At 43.2% G+C, this 18,440-nt stretch overlaps 1 protein-coding gene across 2 annotated transcripts in view; it reads right to left on the bottom strand.

The window, feature by feature from the left end:
- Positions 1 to 17,625, bottom strand: part of Tdrd3 (tudor domain containing 3) — a 130,368-nt gene extending 112,743 nt beyond the window's left edge. For both annotated transcript variants that reach the window (XM_021181871.3, XM_085828807.1), the window contains exon 1: positions 17,345 to 17,625. In XM_021181871.3, coding sequence (XP_021037530.1) covers positions 17,345 to 17,385 — 41 coding nt within the window. In that variant the 5' untranslated portion in view covers positions 17,386 to 17,625. The remainder of the gene's footprint in view (positions 1 to 17,344) is intronic.
- Positions 17,626 to 18,440: the final 815 nt, after the last annotated feature.

Here is an 18,440-nt window from a genome sequence, read left to right as displayed (position 1 = left end):
AAATACACAGAAACCTGTACCTATATATATTTTCCTTATGCTTTTGCTTAAAACATTACCAATAACTATTAACAATTCAATTTATACAAGAAAACTATTGTAATAAGGAAAGCATGTTAAAGACTACCAGCAATCCAGTTCAGACTTATTTTTCATGAAAACATGAAACAAGATTAATTCAAAAGGTAAAATGTAGCCAATATAATGGTAGGTAAGCTCCATGATACCAAATGTGGCCTCGTATTAATTCATAGCTAAAAGTAAGAGAACTTATGAAATATTGAAGAGATCTCATAAACCTACTATGTAATGTATCATACTAGTTATCTACAGTGAGGTGTGTAATATATGATACAGATGTTATATAAAATATATGTAATATATATACTTATTTATTCATTGTCAGTTTTGAAATGGTCATATATAGGACTAGCCTCACAAGTACTGAGATTGCATATATGTACCATCACTAATATTTATAATCCCCTTTTATAAGCAAATTTATAAGCATGAGTTATCACTTTACTTTTTATAAATATCAAATAAATTAAATCAAAAGTATAAAAGGCTCCCCTAAAGTCAGGCTTTGTCTATTCCTACCAATTTGCTCAAATTTAACATAATTCAAAGAGTATCACTGTTTCAAAATTTCTGTTTCCAGATAGAGTAGAACTGCTTCATGTGTGAGCCACAGACCAAATGAATGCCAACCCGCAAACTCTCTTACTGCTGGGTGACAGAACAGGTACAGAAACTGGGGTGAGCACAGAACTGTAGAACAACCTAACACTATTGTACAACTTGCAAGACATTCATCTGACACACTGGAAATATGTTAAGTTGACAGGTAAATTGAGAATCACTGAGCTAGGCCACAGTTCTCAGAATGTCTTTCAGGTGGACATGAGATTAAAATTCTTAGAAACAAGGGATATGACGCATATCATCTCACCATCAAAGAATGGTCTCTGTAGCTTTCCTCTGTCCTCCCCTTTCCTGAGCACACTTCTCTTTGAAACTGAGATATGACAGCTGCTCAGGATTGCCCATGCAAGCAATTACAATATTCTGGAACGGTCTTCCTTGACTCTAATGTGCCAAAGAATCGCAAAGGGAGACCAGTTAAAATACAGAAGACAACTGAGCAGGTGTCTAGAGTCCACCATACTGACAGGTGCCAAGTTATACCAGACACTACTGTGTGGCTCACATGTGGGACCAGAAAGGTGACCAAAACACAAAGCAGAACTGTCCCAGAACACTGGGCTGTTATAAGACAGAGAGGAAAATGGCTGGAACTTAGACCTCTTTACTATGAGACTGCTGCTGAGCCCAAAGTCTAACCCTAACTAACTAAAGTAGGCCATTTAGTGGTGTGTGCCTCAGTCCAGTCTGTATATTCATGTAAGGCTAAACGTACTCATTTAAGGATAAACAAAACTCAAAGCTCTGTTGTGCTTTTCAGAGAGCCAGACTTCAGTGTACAGATTGATTTGTGTCATAGTCATTTACAAATTAAGTATATCTCGTTATCCCATACTTGTTAACATATATTCAACACCGTATTCTTCTATTACAGCAAATAAATCCCACCTTAAACTCTCAATTGTTTAAGCAGATACACATACTTACATAAAAATAACATCTTTCTTTAAACCAACTCTGCAAAATCTTCACAACTGCTAGAGAATTTAATGAGTACAATACTGGTAACTGAGGCAGCAGAAAACAGATAAGAAGGTATGCATCAACATATCAAATATAAACCAGGCAGGGGTGGCATACACCCTTAATCCCAGCACTCAGAAGGCAGAGGCAGTCTGGATCTCTGGGTTAGAGGCCAGCCTGGCCTACAGAGGGCGGCGTTCCAGGATAGCCAGGCAGGGCTAAACAGAGAAACCCAACCTTGAAAAATAAACAAACAATAACAAAAGCCCACAAAGTCAAATGCTATTTTAGGTGGCTACTTTTCACCAACAAATATGTAGACATGAACAGAAAGACAACTACTAAAATTTCACTGTATCCATGTAGCTATAATGTGTTTAACATTTGTATTTGAAAACCTTCAATGTGAATCAACTTTTAATTATCAAAGAAACAATACTTTCTGATGAATGTGTTATTGATTAAATAAACTAGGACAAAATGGTTTAAAAACAAAAACAAAACAAGAAAAACAAGCAGAAAAGGTCAGTAGAAAAACTGCAAACAGCAACCAAAACAAGGGAAAAGGTGTGTCCTCATCTTGCTCAACTGCAAATATTGCAACTAAAGACGACTCAGACATCCTGGGTGCTCACTCTACCCCTCCCACCCCAGCGCAAACACAGGACACGTAGTCAAATCTACACAATCCGGCAGGAATCTCATTTGCTATGCTTAGCATATGCTTTTCCCCTTCAAAACTCCTGTTGGAGTTTAATCTCCAGTCTGGAATAGTAGAGGGTGGGCATGGAGTTTAGGAAAAGGACCTGTGGAAGGGACTAGATTAGATAAGGTTATCAGAAACCTCCATGATTACCAGCTGCTGTCTAAGAAAGGGACAGTAACACACTCATTCCGTTGCTGCCTGCTGTTGCCTCATGACAGCCTCCATCACCTCAGGCCTGCCATGAGCAGAGGCGCCACCCGTCCTCTATTGGGTCTTGGGCACTAAGTGGAGACAGAAAGAAGCAGATGCTTCCTGTCCTAGACACAGCTGGGTTCCGTGGCTCATAACTCAAAGTTGTTTAACAAAAGAGCAACCTACACTTGATCCTTTCCTTTCCGAAGTTTATAAAATCATAAGCCATCAAGTATGACTCTACTTAGAAAATAGAGTATATTCAATATTTAATGTTTCATATTAGGTATTTTACAAAATTCGCCAAATTAACTTCCAAGCTCTGCTAAGTCAATCCCAACAATTTAGAAAAATTTTATTTATTTTTCTTTTGTTTACTTATGGAGGTAGACAAGAGGATCCTAAGTGGGGGCATGAGACAGGATTGGCCTGGAAGAGACCTCAGGTGGCTGGGAGCACATGAGAACAGACCCTAGGACACAGCTTCAGCAAGAAGAGTCATTTAATTGGGGGGTGGGGGGTATGTTAAACTGTTGGGGTGGTAGGGCCTTTTGGCATATCATTGGGCCAGACCAGGGAACTGGAAATACCCCATCTATGTGAGGAGGAATTCTAGGTGCTGCCACACATGGTCTTATAAGGGGCAAGAAAGTTTAACCTGGCTATCAGGCTACATGACCTCCTGGGGTTGGGGGGACCGAGCACAAGAGGCAAGCAATCCAACTCCTGCCAATCTCAGGATGAGGTGTTCAGGGTTTGTACACGCCTCAACCCCACTCTTGCTCTGGGGCAGCTCCTCAGCCCCACAGTAGGGCACATAGGTCAGAGGATACTTTTGAAGATGAAAGAACAATTTTCAGGAGTTGGCGCTTTCCTTCCATGGGAGTCCTAGGGATCAAACTCAAGTCATCAGGCTTGCCTGCAAATGCCTTCACCTGAGGCTTCACAGCGGAGTCTTCTGAAAAGCTACACTTGTACTTTTTTACTCAACTTTTAGATCTAGATCATGTGGGGTATGGACACATTTTTAAGGAACCTTTAGGTTATTTATGACTCAAAACTGCTCTATCTCTATTGTTAGTAAGTCAATAAAATACTGACCAAATCATATGATCCAAGAACTCTTAAAAGCAACGTCCATTTTCTGCTAGAAGAATGCATGGCTTTATAATACACTCTAAAGCATTTTCCCTACCTGTCAGTGCTTAAAGAATATCCTCTAAAAATGCTGAAATTTTTCAGTACTTGAACACAGCTTCTCACTCAGAGATTGGTTCTCAGATCGATAGCGTCCAACAGAGATAAAATATTTTAAAGAAGTGTGTGCATCTGTGTCTGTAGGTGGGAGCATGCACCTGGGAGCAGGCGCTCCAGACTCACTGCGTCCTCTGGAGCTGGGTAAGACAGTGTGCAAGCAGGTAGGTACTTATAATAAGTGCTTGAAACGGAACTCAGCAGGGGATGTTCTTAACACTCAGCTGCCCTCCAGCCCTCTGTCACACTTAAAAGTAAATAGAAATAGAAAAACTAACTTTTGCTCATCCGGCCGGATCAGCGCCGGGGTAGCTAGAGCGCAGGGTTGCCTGACACCCGCCAGCTACCCACGACCCCCGCCACAGGATTTTGGGACTGCTGGTGAGTGGAACACAGCTTCTGCTCCAGTTCAATCACGCGGGACCTGAGACTGCTCTGGTTGGGGAGAGAGAAATCCGGCCTACATAGGGCCACAAGCCTCTTCCGGTCAGAAAAGCACCGGGGCAGCTAGGGCGCAGGGTCGGCTGACACTCGCCAGCTACCCACAACACCCGCCACAGGATCTTAAGACTTCTGGATCTTAAGACTTCTGGTGAGTGGAACACAGCTTCTGCTCCAATCCAATTGCACGCGGGACCAGAGACTGCATTAGTTAGGGAAGCAGAAAACCGGCCTGAGTAGGACCACAGGCCTCTTCCGGCTGGACCAGCACCGGGGTACCGCCAGCTACCCACGACCCCCTCCGCAGGATTTTGAGACTGCTGGTGAGTGGAACACAGCTTCTGCTCCAATCTTTAAACAGTGACAACGATAACAACTAACCCCAGAGATTACCAGATGGCGAAAGGTAAACGTAATAATCTTACTAACAGAAACCAAGACCACTCACCATCATCAGAACCCAGCACCCCCACTTTGCCCAGTCCAGGGCACCCCAACACACCGGAAAAGCTAGACACAGATCTAAAAGCATATCTCATGATGATGGTAGAGGACATCAAGAAGGACTATAATAACTCACTTAAAGAATTACAGGAGAACATGGCTAAAGAGTTACAAGTCCTTAAAGAAAAACAGGATAACACAATCAAACAGGTAGAAGTCCTTAAAGAAAAACAGGATAACACAATCAAACAGGTAGAAGTCCTTAAAGAAAAACAGGAAAACACATCCAAAGAGATGATGGAAATGAACAAAACCATACTAGACCTAAAAAGGGAAGTAGACACAATAAAGAAAACCCAAAATGAGGCAACACTGGAGATAGAAACCCTAGGAAAGAAATCTGGAACCATAGATACGAGCATCAGCAACAGAATACAAGAGATGGAAGAGAGAATCTCAGGTGCAGAAGATTCCATAGAGAACATCGGCACAACAATCAAGGAAAATGTAAAATGCAAAAAGATCCTAACTCAAAACATCCAAGAAATACAGGACACAATGAGAAGACCAAACCTACGGATAATAGGAGTGGATGAGAATGAAGATTTTCAACTCAAAGGACCAGCAAACATCTTCAACAAAATTATAGAAGAAAACTTCCCAAATCTAAAGAAAGAGATGCCCATGAACATACAAGAAGCCTACAGAACTCCAAATAGACTGGACCAGAAAAGAAATACCTCCCGACACATTATAATCAGAACAACAAATGCTCTAAATAAAGATAGAATACTAAAAGCAGTAAGAGAAAAAGGCCAAGTAACATATAAAGGCAAGCCTATCCGAATTACACCAGATTTTTCACCAGAGACTATGAAAGCCAGAAGATCCTGGACGGATGTTATACAGACACTAAAAGAACACAAATTACAGCCCAGGCTACTATACCCAGCCAAACTCTCAATTAACATAGATAGAGAAACCAAAGTATTCCACGACAAAACCAAATTCACACATTATCTCTCCACGAATCCAGCCCTTCAAAGGATAATAACAGAAAAAAAACAATACAAGGACAGGAACCACGCCCTAGAAACAACAAGAAGGTAATCCCTCAACAAACCTAAAAGAAGACAGCCACAAGAACAGAATGCCAACTTTAACAACAAAAATAACAGGAAACAACAATTACTTTTCCTTAATATCTCTTAATATCAATGGACTCAACTCCCCGATAAAAAGACATAGACTAACAAACTGGCTACACAAACAAGACCCAACATTTTGCCTTCAAAGAAGATCTAATCCCAGTTCTTCACAAACTATTCCACAAAACTATTTCACAAACTATTCCACAACTCCCCGATAAAAAGACATAGACTAACAAACTGGCTACACAAACAAGACCCAACATTTTGCCTTCAAAGAAGATCTAATCCCAGTTCTTCACAAACTATTCCACAAAATAGAAACAGAAGGTACTCTACCCAACTCATTCTATGAAGCCACAATTACTCTGATACCTAAACCACAAAAAGACCCAACAAAGATAGAAAATTTCAGACCAATATCCCTTATGAATATTGATGCAAAAATCCTCAATAAAGTTCTTGCTAACCAAATCCAAGAACACATCAAAACAATCATCCATCCTGACCAAGTAGGGTTCATCCCAGGGATGCAGGAATGGTTCAATATATGGAAATCCATCAACGTAATCCAGTATATAAACAAACTCAAAGACAAAAACCACATGGTCATCTCGTTAGATGCGGAAAAAGCATTTGACAAGATCCAACACCCATTCATGATAAAAGTCTTGGAAAGATCAGGAATTCAAGGCCCATACCTAAACATGATAAAAGCAATCTACAGCAAACCAGTAGCCAACATCAAAGTAAATGGTGAGAAGCTTGAAGCAATCCCTCTAAAATCAGGGACTAGACAAGGCTGTCCACTTTCTCCATACCTATTCAACATTGTACTTGAAGTCCTAGCCAGAGCAATTCGACAACAAAAGGAGATCAAAGGGATACAAATTGGAAAAGATGAAGTCAAAATATCACTCTTTGCAGATGATATGATAGTATATATAAGTGACCCTAAAAATTCCACCAGAGAACTCCTAAGCCTGATAAACAGCTTCGGTGAAGTAGCTGGATATAAAATTAACTCAAACAAATCAATGGCCTTTCTCTACACAAAGAATAAACAGGCTGAGAAAGAAATTAGGGAAACAACACCCTTCTCAATAGTCACAAATAATATAAAATATCTTGGCGTGACTCTAACTAAGGAAGTGAAAGATCTGTATGATAAAAACTTCAAGTCTCTGAAGAAAGAAATTATAGAAGATCTCAGAAGATGGAAAGATCTCCCATGCTCATGGATTGGCAGGATCAACATTGTAAAAATGGCTATCTTGCCAAAAGCAATCTACAGATTCAATGCAATCCCCATCAAAATTCCAAATCAATTCTTCAACGAATTAGAAAGTGCAATCTGCAAATTCATTTGGAATAACAAAAAACCTAGGATAGCAAAAACTCTTCTCAAGGATAAAAGAACCTCTGGTGGAATCACCATGCCGGACCTAAAGCTCTACTACAGAGCAATTGTGATAAAAACTGCATGGTACTGGTATAGTGACAGACAAATAGACCAATGGAATAGAATTGAAGACCCAGAAATGAACCCACACACCTACGGTCACTTGATCTTCGACAAGGGAGCTAAAAACATCCAGTGGAAGAAAGACAGCATTTTAAACAAATGGTGCTGGCACAACTGGTTGTTAACATGTAGAAGAATGCGAATCGATCCATTCCTATCTCCTTGTACTAAGGTCAAGTCTAAGTGGATCAAGGAACTTCACATAAAACCAGAAACACTGAAACTTATAGAGGAGAAAGTGGGGAAAAGCCTTGAAGATATGGGCACAGGGGAAAAATTCCTGAATAGAACAGTAATGGCTTGTGCTGTAAGATCCAGAATTGACAAGTGGGACCTCATGAAACTACAAAGCTTCTGCAAGGCTAAAGACACCATCAATAAGACAAAAAAACCACCAACAGATTGGGAAAGGATCTTCACCTATCCTAAATCAGATAAGGGACTAATATCCAATATATATAAAGAACTCAAGAAGGTGGACTCCAGAAAGTCAAATAACCCCATTAAAAAATGGGGCTCAGAACTGAACAAAGAATTCTCACCTGAGGAATACCGAATGGCAGAGAAGCACCTGAAAAAATGTTCAACATCCTTAATCATCAGGGAAATGCAAATCAAAACAACCCTGAGATTCCACCTCACACCAGTCAGAATGGCTAAGATCAAAAATTCAGGTGACAGCAGATGCTGGCGAGGATGTGGAGAAAGAGGAACACTCCTCCATTGTTGGTGGGATTGCAAGCTTGTACAACCACTCTGGAAATCAGTCTGGCGGTTCCTCAGAAAATTGGACATAGTACTACCGGAGGATCCAGCAATACCTCTCCTGGGCATATATCCAGAAGACGTTCCAACCGGTAAAAAGGACACATGCTCCACTATGTTCATAGCAGCCCTATTTATAATAGCCAGAAGCTGGAAAGAACCCAGATGTCCCTCAACAGAGGAATGGATACAGAAATTATGGTACATTTACACAATGGAGTACTACTCAGCTATTAAAAAGAATGAATTTATGAAATTCCTAGCCAAATGGATGGACCTGGAGGGCATCATCTTGAGTGAGGTAACACAATCACAAAAGAACTCACACAATATGTATTCACTGATAAGTGGATATTAGCCCAAAACTTAGGATACCCAAGATAAAAGATACAATTTGCTAAACGCATGAAACTCAAGAAGAATGAAGACCAAAGTGTGGACACTGTGCCCCTTCTTAGAATTGGGAACAAAACACCCAGGGGAAGGAGTTACAGAGACAAAGATCGTAGCTGTGATGAAAGGATGGACCATTTAGAGACTGCCGTATCCAGGGATCCATCCCATAATCAGCTTCTAAACGCTGACACCATTGCATACACTAGCAAGATTTTGCTGAAAGGACCCAAATATAGCTGTCTCTTGTGAGACGATGCCGGGGCCTAGCAAACACAGGAGTGGATGTTCACAGTCAGCTATTGGATGTATCACAGGGCTCCCAATGGAGAAGCTAGAGAAAGTACCCAAGGAGCTAAAGGGATCTGCAACCCTATTGTTGGAACAACATGATGTACTAACCAGAACCCCGGAGCTCTTGTCTCTAGCTGCATATGTATCGAAAGATGGCCTAGTCGGCCATCAATGGAAAGAGAGGCCCATTGGACTTGCAAACTTTATATGCCCCAATATAGGGGAATGCCAGGGCCAAAAGATTGGGAATGGGAGGGTAGGGAAGTGGGGGGCGCTATGGGGGACTTTTGGGATAGCATTGGAAATGTAATTGAGGAAAATATGTAATAAAAATATTAAAAATCAAAAAAAAAGAAAAACTAACTTTATAATTGTAATACAATATATTGAAATTTTTATTTCAATATATAAATAAAATATTGCAAAATTCACATTTTTACCCTAAATTTTCAGAATTCACTACATGTTATAGCATACCTGACTTGGACCTGACACATCTGAAAGTGTTCAGTAGCCACATATGGCCATTACAGTACTAAAATGTCCCCAAAGGCTTTTACATTGAAGGCTTAGAACTCAAAGCAGCCATGTTTAAGATGAGGTCTTTGAAGAAATAATATTTTCCTTTGGTTTATGACCCAACTATCTGAAAAAAATGATAATTTTCTAATAGTCTCCATAAAAACTAAATTATAACTGATTCGTGTGTGTAAGCCTGAAAACTAGAATCAATTCCTTACCACTCCCGTTGTCAGCTTTTGTCACAGTTATGAGATAACATAAAACTTCTAATACCCTTTTTATAAACTCTTTCCCCTTGAGAAGAGATTCACAAATATCCCTGAAGCCAATCTATTGATCACAATCTCAACTATCACCACCTACTCCTGCCCAGCTCCAACTACTGCAGGGCAGGGACTTTACAACCCAAAGAGTGAGTGAGGTCACCTCTACCTTAAACCCCCATCCCCTGACTAAAACTCCCCAACTCCTATTAACTACAAAATGAAAGTTAAATGTACTGATTATAAGTGCCTGCCACAACACAATGTTCAATAATTATTTGTTGAATAGGCAAATTGATGGATCTACCTGCTTTTCCCTAGACAAAAATCAGACACAGTGTTAAGACAGGTTGTACAACAAGCAATACATATATATTATTATACTGGAAAGTTCTCCAGGCTCCCAACTCTGGGTTAATTGCTTTCAGATGTTTTTCAACACCACTTGGCAAGAAAAACAATAGTGCAGAATATGTTTAAATTCTACCTGTCATACATCACTAAACTTCAACACAAACACAGAATCTTGCACACAGGAAGCAGAAATATTTTCTAAGAGTACTTCAGAACTCTCAAAACACATGAAACCCAAAAAGAAGGAAGACCAAAGTATGGATACTTCGCTCCTTCTTAGAAGGGGGAACAAAATACCCACGGAAGGAGTTACAGAGACAAAATGTGAAGCAGAGACTGAAGGAATGACTATCCAGAGACTGGCCCACTTGGGGATCCATTCCATAAACAACCACCAAACCCAGACACTATTGTGGATGCCAACAAGAGCTTGCTGACAGGAGCCCAATATAGCTGTCTCCTAAGAGGCTCTGCCAGTGCCTAACAAATACAGAAGTGGATGCTCACAGCCATCCATTGGACAGAGCACAGGGTCCCCAATGAAGGAGCTAGAGAAAGGACCCAAGGAGCTGAAGGGGTTTGCAGCCCCATTGGAGGGACAAAAATATGAACTAACCAGTACCCCCAGAGCTCCCTGGGACTAAACTACCAACCAAAGAAAACACATGGTGGGACTCATGCTTATGTAGCAGAGAATGGCCTTATAGGTCATCAATGGGAAGAGAGGCCCTTGGTCCTGTGAAGGTTCTATGCCCCAGTATAGAGAGGAATGTCAGGGCCTGGAAGTGAGAGTGGGTGGGTTGGTGAGCAGAGGTAGGGGAGAGGGGAGAGGAGGTTTTCGGAGGGGAAACCAGGAAAGGGGATAACATTTAAAATGTAAATATAGAAAATATCAAATTTTTAAAAATCATTTAACCAATTAAAAAAAAAAAGAGTACTTCAGTACATACAGAATTGCTTGGGCTATGTTTCTTTATATTAACTTATTAATGTAGACACTATACCTCCAATACCACAATAGTAAGAGGATCTATTTGTGTCTACCTTAAAAACTACAAAGCTGCAAAGCATGTAATACAGAGAGACAGGAACGTGCACATGCATGCAGGCGTGCACATGAGCGCGCGCGCGCACACACACACACAGCACAGATGCACCCTACTGAGGTTACAGTACATACTAGGCCGAGTCCTTCCCTTTCCATCATCACGGCTTTCTTTTCTGTTCTCTTCATCTTTGACTTGACAACCTCTTAATGTGTCACATTATCACACATTTCTTTTCCCCTCTTTCTGCTTTTCTTTGTTGTACTATGGTTCCACAAGCATGTCCCACATTTTCCTGTTATTGTTAGAATAGTCTACTTATTGTGCAAATGTCACTCACCTACCTATAACACTGTAGACCTTAAGAAGTTTTCGACTGCAGGACTTATGTGTAATATAAATCATCAAAATGCTAATATTCTCCTCCTTTTGTCAGAATGAGAAAACATAAGCTAAAGTAAGCTGATGTGCTATTTTTATGATTCTTGAACTGTTACTATGTGGTTTTTAGTTGATTTAGCAAATGCTGCTGAGTGAAAGAAGAAATTTATTTCCAACCTGCTGAGGCAGCAAGTTTCTTTATAGACCTCAAGCTTGAGGCAGTCAAGCCTACAGGCAGCTGAAACTAGATTTATAGGTGAGTCACCAAAAATGACTGCAAACAGCACCTTAAAATCATACAGGCTGACAAAATACCCAGTTTACACCATCAACAGAAGCAGCGAGGGATGTGTAACACATTCTAAGGCAAAACATTAACAAAGGCATACCACCTTTCAACATTTTAACTTTGCAAAGAATATAACTAGAGAGAGATGACCAATGTGCACTACAGTGGGAACTATCTTAAAACAGAAGGGACTGCGAGCTGAGTATTGTGGTCTGTGCCTTTTTTTCCCAGCACTTGGAAGATGGAGGCAGCGGTAGGCAGATGTCTATGAGTTCAAAGCAAGCCTGATCTACACAGCAAGTTCTAGGCTGGCAGCCAGAGCTACATAGTGAGAACCTGTCTAAAAATAATAATGGTAATGAAAAAAGGATGTTTCCAATAAGCCTCCCTGAAAACCAAGCAGAAGTAACTGATTTCTTATAGTGTTCTTCAGCCTCTAAAAGATATTATGATTTTGATCCTTCCCAAGAGAGCACACAAGAACATTTTTATGGCAGTGGTAAAGAAAATGCACTTTATAAGCCAGATGTGGTGGCCAACCCCTTTAATCCCAGCACTAAGGAGGCTTATGCAGGTGGGGCTCTGGGAGTTCAAGTTCAGCCTGCTGATGGGCATACTGAGTTCCAGGACAGCCATAGCTACAGTGAGACTGTCTCAAAGAAAAATGAGGTAGGAGGGAAGGTAGAGAAAAGGGAAACAGAAGGAAAATTCATTTCTCAGATTTATTTCAGAAATAAAAACTGGTATGCATGTTATATGTAACTTCAGTAACTATAATAAACTTTGTATAATGGTACACATCTGTAACCGGCTATTACCAGCACTAGGGAAGCTGAAGCGAAATTCCCAGTTCAAGGTCAGCTTGGAATACAGAGAGGCCATGTGGGAGAGGAGGTCCAGTACTGTGTTCACCTACGTGTAAGAGTTGCTACAGAGTAACATGGATGAATAAAAATTCCTAATATCCTTTTCATAAATGTATTATGCAACTACTAGCACTAATATAAGCAGTTGCATTGATGCTACTAGCCACCAAAGGTTGGTTCTACCTGTGCTGTTAAGACAGGTTGTTTTTCACCTAAGATTGAAAGCTCTCATTCACCAGCAGTCTCCTGGGGAACAGTGTGCCTCTAAGAAAACAGAAACCAACCAAACAAGAAGAGCACAGAGGGTGGGCTGAAGAATGACAACCGCACTCTTTATTGTGATAACTAAGCTTCTACAGGTGGGATAAGAAGGAAGACTGAGGAATTTTAAACCTTAGACTTAGACTACAGAAGAGTAGACTCCCTTGGTACTCTACATTCCATGTGCACTGGGAGCCTATGGCTGCTCTCCAGCACCAGAGCTGTTGCAGTGTATAAGCTGCAGTTTCTTAGTTGTAGAAAAGTAACACAAATGTACTTGGGACAGAAGATGCTAGTGTGGCAGCAGTAGCCAAAATGAGATGACCCAGAGGAAAGGTGAGAGAGATTCTGGGGGGCAGGGGGAGGAGATCTTTAACATCATACTCTATCTCCTCCAGTCTATTAAAAAAAAAAAAAAAATCAGTTACCTGGAGTGTTCTGTGGTTAAGTCATCAGTATTCTGTGCTTCAAAAATATATTTTTTAATAAAAAAAAATTGTTTTGTTTTACTTTGCTTCAGACAAGGCGTCTCTCTACAACCCAGACTGGCCTGGAATTTAGAGCAATCCTCTAGCTTCATCCAGGAACATCTGTGAGTCACCATGCCCCGCCTTTAAAAAGCACCATAACTGCTTTATGGATCTTCAACTCTAAACTGCTTTAGAAAACAAAATACACAATATAGTGTTTTGCTTTTTTCAAAAATTCTTAAGACTTCAAAACATAGGTTTAGGTGATCCAATTAAAATGACAAGTTCTTTCATTATGACACTAACCACCTCTCAGACTAAGCTTCTGTCCCAAACACAAAACAGCAAACAATTCCACTTCTAAAGGTAGGACTTAATCCTGTCTTTGTTGACTTGGGTTTTTCAGACGGTCTCAGTATGAAGCCTAGGCTAGGATTACAAGGACACAGGGCAATGGGTTATTCTGAATCAACCATTTAAATGAGAATTGGTCACCACAATGCACTACAAATAAGTACTGAATTTTGTTTTGTTTTGTTTTGAGGCAGGGTTTCTCTGTGTAGCTCTGGCTGTCCTGGAAATCACTCTGTAGACCAGGCTGGCCTCTAACTCAGAAATCCGCCTGCCTCTGCCTCCCAAGTGCTGGGATTAAAGGCTAAGTACTGAAATTTTATTCTGAGTATTTGAGCCAATTCTTGGTTCCACCACTTAGAATTGGGAAAACTATGACTCTCTTGTGATTTGGTTAAACTACACATTAATTCTACAGACAATGTGCTCTCACAAACATAAATTCAATGATTACATTCTTCCTATCATATTTAAAAGGAGGAAGAAGAGAAGGAAGAAAAAGGGACAGGGCAAGGAGGGAGGAAGGGGGGAGGGGAGGGAGGGCAAATGGCTCAGATAAGAAACTTGGGTTTGGATCCCCATCACCTGTATAAAATGCTAGGTGTGGCTGCTCAGGAAGGAACCTGTAAAGCAAGCCCCAGCGAGACAGGATGAGCGGCAGGAGTGTGCTGGGTGTCAGTCTGTCCCAAACCAAGGAGCCAGCTCCAGATTCTGTGAGGAACTCTATCTCTAAGGAATACAAGAGAGAATGATGGAGGACTCCCAGCCTCCTCTCTGGCTTCCAAATATACACACACATGCACAAGCACACATGCACGCACACACAGGTATGCATACATGCTAGACACATTCACCTCACATGCAAAATATTTTAAATATTTTAAATAATAAAAGATGGATGTGTACAGTAAGTAGAAACAGACAATTCCCTCTACAGACAATTGAGGAAAACAAGACACACGACATGTCTACACAAATATAAAGCCAAATCCTTTTTATGACGTTGTTTTATGCATAGAATTAAGCACTACAAAGGACTGAGGTGCCATTTTAGATATTTAAACAAACCAAATTACTACAAAAATCCCTAAAACATTTTAAAGTGAAGTCCATGAAACCTAATCCTCTGTGCTACAAGTCAGAGGTGTGGGGCTATTGACGGTATAGTATTGCTTAATTTACATTTTAAAGCCCTGAGTTTGGCCGGAATATTACTGAACATCTGAGACTTAAAATACTCATGAATCCAAGAAATTTCAATAATAAATTGGTCTCCTGCATCAAATTATCAGCATAAGCCACTCACTATTCTTTCCCTACTTTACATACAGGAGATAAACAGATTAGTAACTGTGTGGATGTTTTAGCATTTCATTTTAGAACCTACAACTACTTTATGCACACTTTATAGCACACTAGAGTCCAAAAATATTTTGTTTAGCGTCAACAACAACCCCAGAGGGGAAATCTGGATGTCAGAACTCTACCGAGTTATTCAAAGCTGTTCTCTAGTCTAAACTTTTCTTCTCAGCACTCTTATCTGTTTAACCCTTTGAAATTCATGGAGCATGCTTAAGGCTCTGATTAAAGGCCTAGGACAAGCCACATCACTGAGGAGAGCCCATGCCTTCCTTCCTTGGCACAAACTTTGGTGAACATGGGTCAGGATTCTAGAAAACTCCTACCCACCTTAGAGATGTAAGAACTTTAGTGATCCCAGCCTTTATCTGGACTCTTCAGAAGCAAAACAGATTGGTAGAAAGGACTATGTAAACCTAACTGGCAATACAAAGTGGCAAATGATAACATGTAACATTGCTGGAGATTTGTAACAATCTTAATAAAGGAGGAGGACTCTGACTGGGCATTTGTGGTTGACGGGCCACTCCAAGGTCAACTCTTCCAACTTAATAAGACCCTATGATGCAATATATTTCTAGGTATCAAAGATACCACAGAAAAATAATATAGACTTCTCTGCCCTTAAGGAGTTAGTTATAAGAGTCCGGATAAAACAAATTTAGGATCCTAATAAAGTGACAAACGTTCCTATAGGATGTAGCCCTGTTTCAGAATGCACTCAAAAGGCCATACGTGTAAACAAAAGGGGTATCACTAGTTTATAAGAGTAAGACTCAGTGTAATGAAGAACTCAAATAGATGCTAAGTCTGGTCTGATCCAAACCTGCAATCCCATCATGAGTTCCAGGCCAGCCTGGGCTACATACACTAAAATGAAGACAGACTTAAGCTTATTCTGGACAGTCTTGTAAAAATAAATCAAGGAAATGAAAGGAGGCATCCCATTGAAAGAGGAAAATAAAACTGAATAAAGTGAAATTTTTAACTTACAATTTGCAGTAAATGGGGGCGGGGGGGGGATGGTGAGGAGGTCTGTAACTTTATAAAGTATAGTACAGTATAAACAAATACTAAGTACACAGGACTGAACCAGCCTAGTTACATCAACATTTATTTCAACCACTTTCTAGCCAGGTCATGGAAGAAAGTTACTTCTTTGCCTTCATCTTCACACCTGTGAGTAGGGCAGGGAAAAAAAAAGGCCTGTCAAGTCAATTAGCAAAGCATTCACAGCAGGGTTGTTATGTCACTGCCCTATTGGTCAAAACTTTATGATCAAAGTAAAATTCCAATCCTTTAAGCACTGGCTTCCTCCTTCTTGGCTTTAATCCTCAAATACCTCCCTACTTCCAGTAACCTCTGGGATCTAGTGTCCTTTCTCCAAAAATGAACACTTTCCTAACTCTACACCTGCAAAGTCTTTCTTCACTATCTGCCAGAACCCACTTCTCTCCTTCAGTCATCAAGTGCTCGTTCTGTCCTTCACGGTTTGCTAACACTGCGATAGTTTTCTTGATGCTTCTCCCTTCTCACTCAAGTGTAGTTTCAGAAAGCTGGGACGAGTAATCTGTATTTCATCCTCATCCCTACCCATCAGCCCAGAAGGTACCGACGCCAGGCTGGAGAAAGCGACGCTGAATTAAACTGGATGTTTACAACTGGAGTGGCTGCAATTCCAGAAACTGCTTAATGTCAAGTAATTTGTCATTGCTCTCAGATTCTCAAAAGTCACGGCTGGAAAGGTATTTTTTTTAAAAATCAGACCAACGCCATCCTTTCAAGAAAAGTTCCACGGGGCAGCCCCGGCACGAGTAGCCGGGTCGGTCATTCTCTGCTTCGCGAGTTGAGCGTGCAGCAAGGGCAGCGGCGCTCCGGTCGGCGCGGTAGTTTGAAACGAGGGCAGCGGGCCGGCTCGGGCCGCCGCGCGGGACTGGGCTCCGTGCTCCCGCCAACTTCCCGCAGGCCGCCGCCTCCCGCGTCCGCCGCAGCGACACCCTCCAGGGGCGGCGGCGCGCCGTGCTCGGCCCCGCGGGTGCTCCTGAGCGGCGTGGCTCGGGGCCTGGCCGCCGCCCGCTCCCCGGCCCCGAGGCCTCGCTCCCTCCCCGCGGGCCGCCGCCGCTGCCGCCGGCGCGCCGCTCCGGGTCGCAGGCCGCCGCCCCTAGGGGAGCGGGGACGCTCGCCCAGCTCCGCGTGGCGCCGGGGGCGGAGCCGGCCCCGAGGGCCCCCGAGAGGACGGGGGCGGGTGGCCGTGGCCGCCTTCCCCGCCGCATCCCCGGCACCCCTCTCCCGACCTTCCCCGGGGCCCGACCCGAGCCCGGGGCCGGGCGGCCGGCGCGACGCGGCACTTACCAACCCGCCTGGGACAACGCGGCGCCGGACACCTCGGCCATGGTTAGCTGCTCAGGCTCGGGGACGGCGGGGGTCTGAACTGAGGGTGGGGGACAGGCCTCCTGCTGGAGACCCAGAAAAAAGAAAAAGAAGAAAGAGGGGGAGAAAAAAAAGAAGAAAGAAAAGAAAAAGAAAAAAAAAAACTCCTCTGTTCGACTGTGCCACTGGGCATGCTCAGTGCGACGGGCGCTTCCGCGTGCGGGTTCCGCTCGCCGCGTTTTGCGAGCGGCCGCAGGGGCCGGCCCGGGCTGGGAGCGGCGAGCCGCCAAACGCGGCCTGGGCCGGGGATCGGACGCGGCGCCGCGGGGGACGGCGCTAGGCTAGGCTGGTTGGCGCCGCTCCTGCTGCCGGGGACCCGGCTGCTTGGTCACTCTCTAAGTTGTACACACACGCGCGGGAGCCGCGCATCCCAGGGGCTGGGCTGCCTCACGGGACGGGACACGGACCCCCGCGGCCCGGGCGGCGGCGCATCGGGGATGATGCTACCACGGCCACGTTTGGGGCGGTGCAGCCCAGCCCATTCTGCACCCGAGCTGGCTGTTGTCACCAGGGACCGCTCCATTCGCCCGGCCTTGCGGTCGGCCGAGGCTCAGAGACTGCGGCTCGCACCCCCCTCTGGGTCCCCGCAGACAGTTGGGTGAGCGCGACACCCTAACCCTGCACTTAGGGGAGTTGGCTTTGAAACTTGGCAGCGGGGACAAGACTTTTTTTTTTCTTGTCACCCTCCTGCTGGGCGTAGCCCTAACCCATTGCGACCCAACGACCTTGGCACCCGCACCTAACCGGGCTAGCACCGCCCTACGCCGTGCCCTTTGCCGCACGCGGGAGGACCGGGGTGCACGGCGTGTCCCCGACTGGGCACGCGCAGCGACGCCACCGAGCTGCGCCGGAACGCTCCCATCGTGATTGGGCAGTCGGGAGTCACACAGGCCAATCAGAGAAGAAGTTTCTGGGTGGGGGCGGGCCTGTTGGTGCTCCTAAAAAGTTTACTCCAGGATCTGGGTCCTTCTCCTGGGACGGTGGCGCGGAGGAGAGTTGGGGGAAAAGGTATTTCCCA

This window comes from Mus caroli, unplaced genomic scaffold (genome assembly GCF_978045245.1).
Source record: "Mus caroli unplaced genomic scaffold, Mus_caroli_1 scaffold_12, whole genome shotgun sequence".
Taxonomy (NCBI): Eukaryota; Metazoa; Chordata; class Mammalia; order Rodentia; family Muridae; genus Mus; species Mus caroli.
The sequence above is the reverse complement of the archived record's forward strand: the minus strand, read 5'-3'. Positions and strand labels throughout refer to the sequence as shown.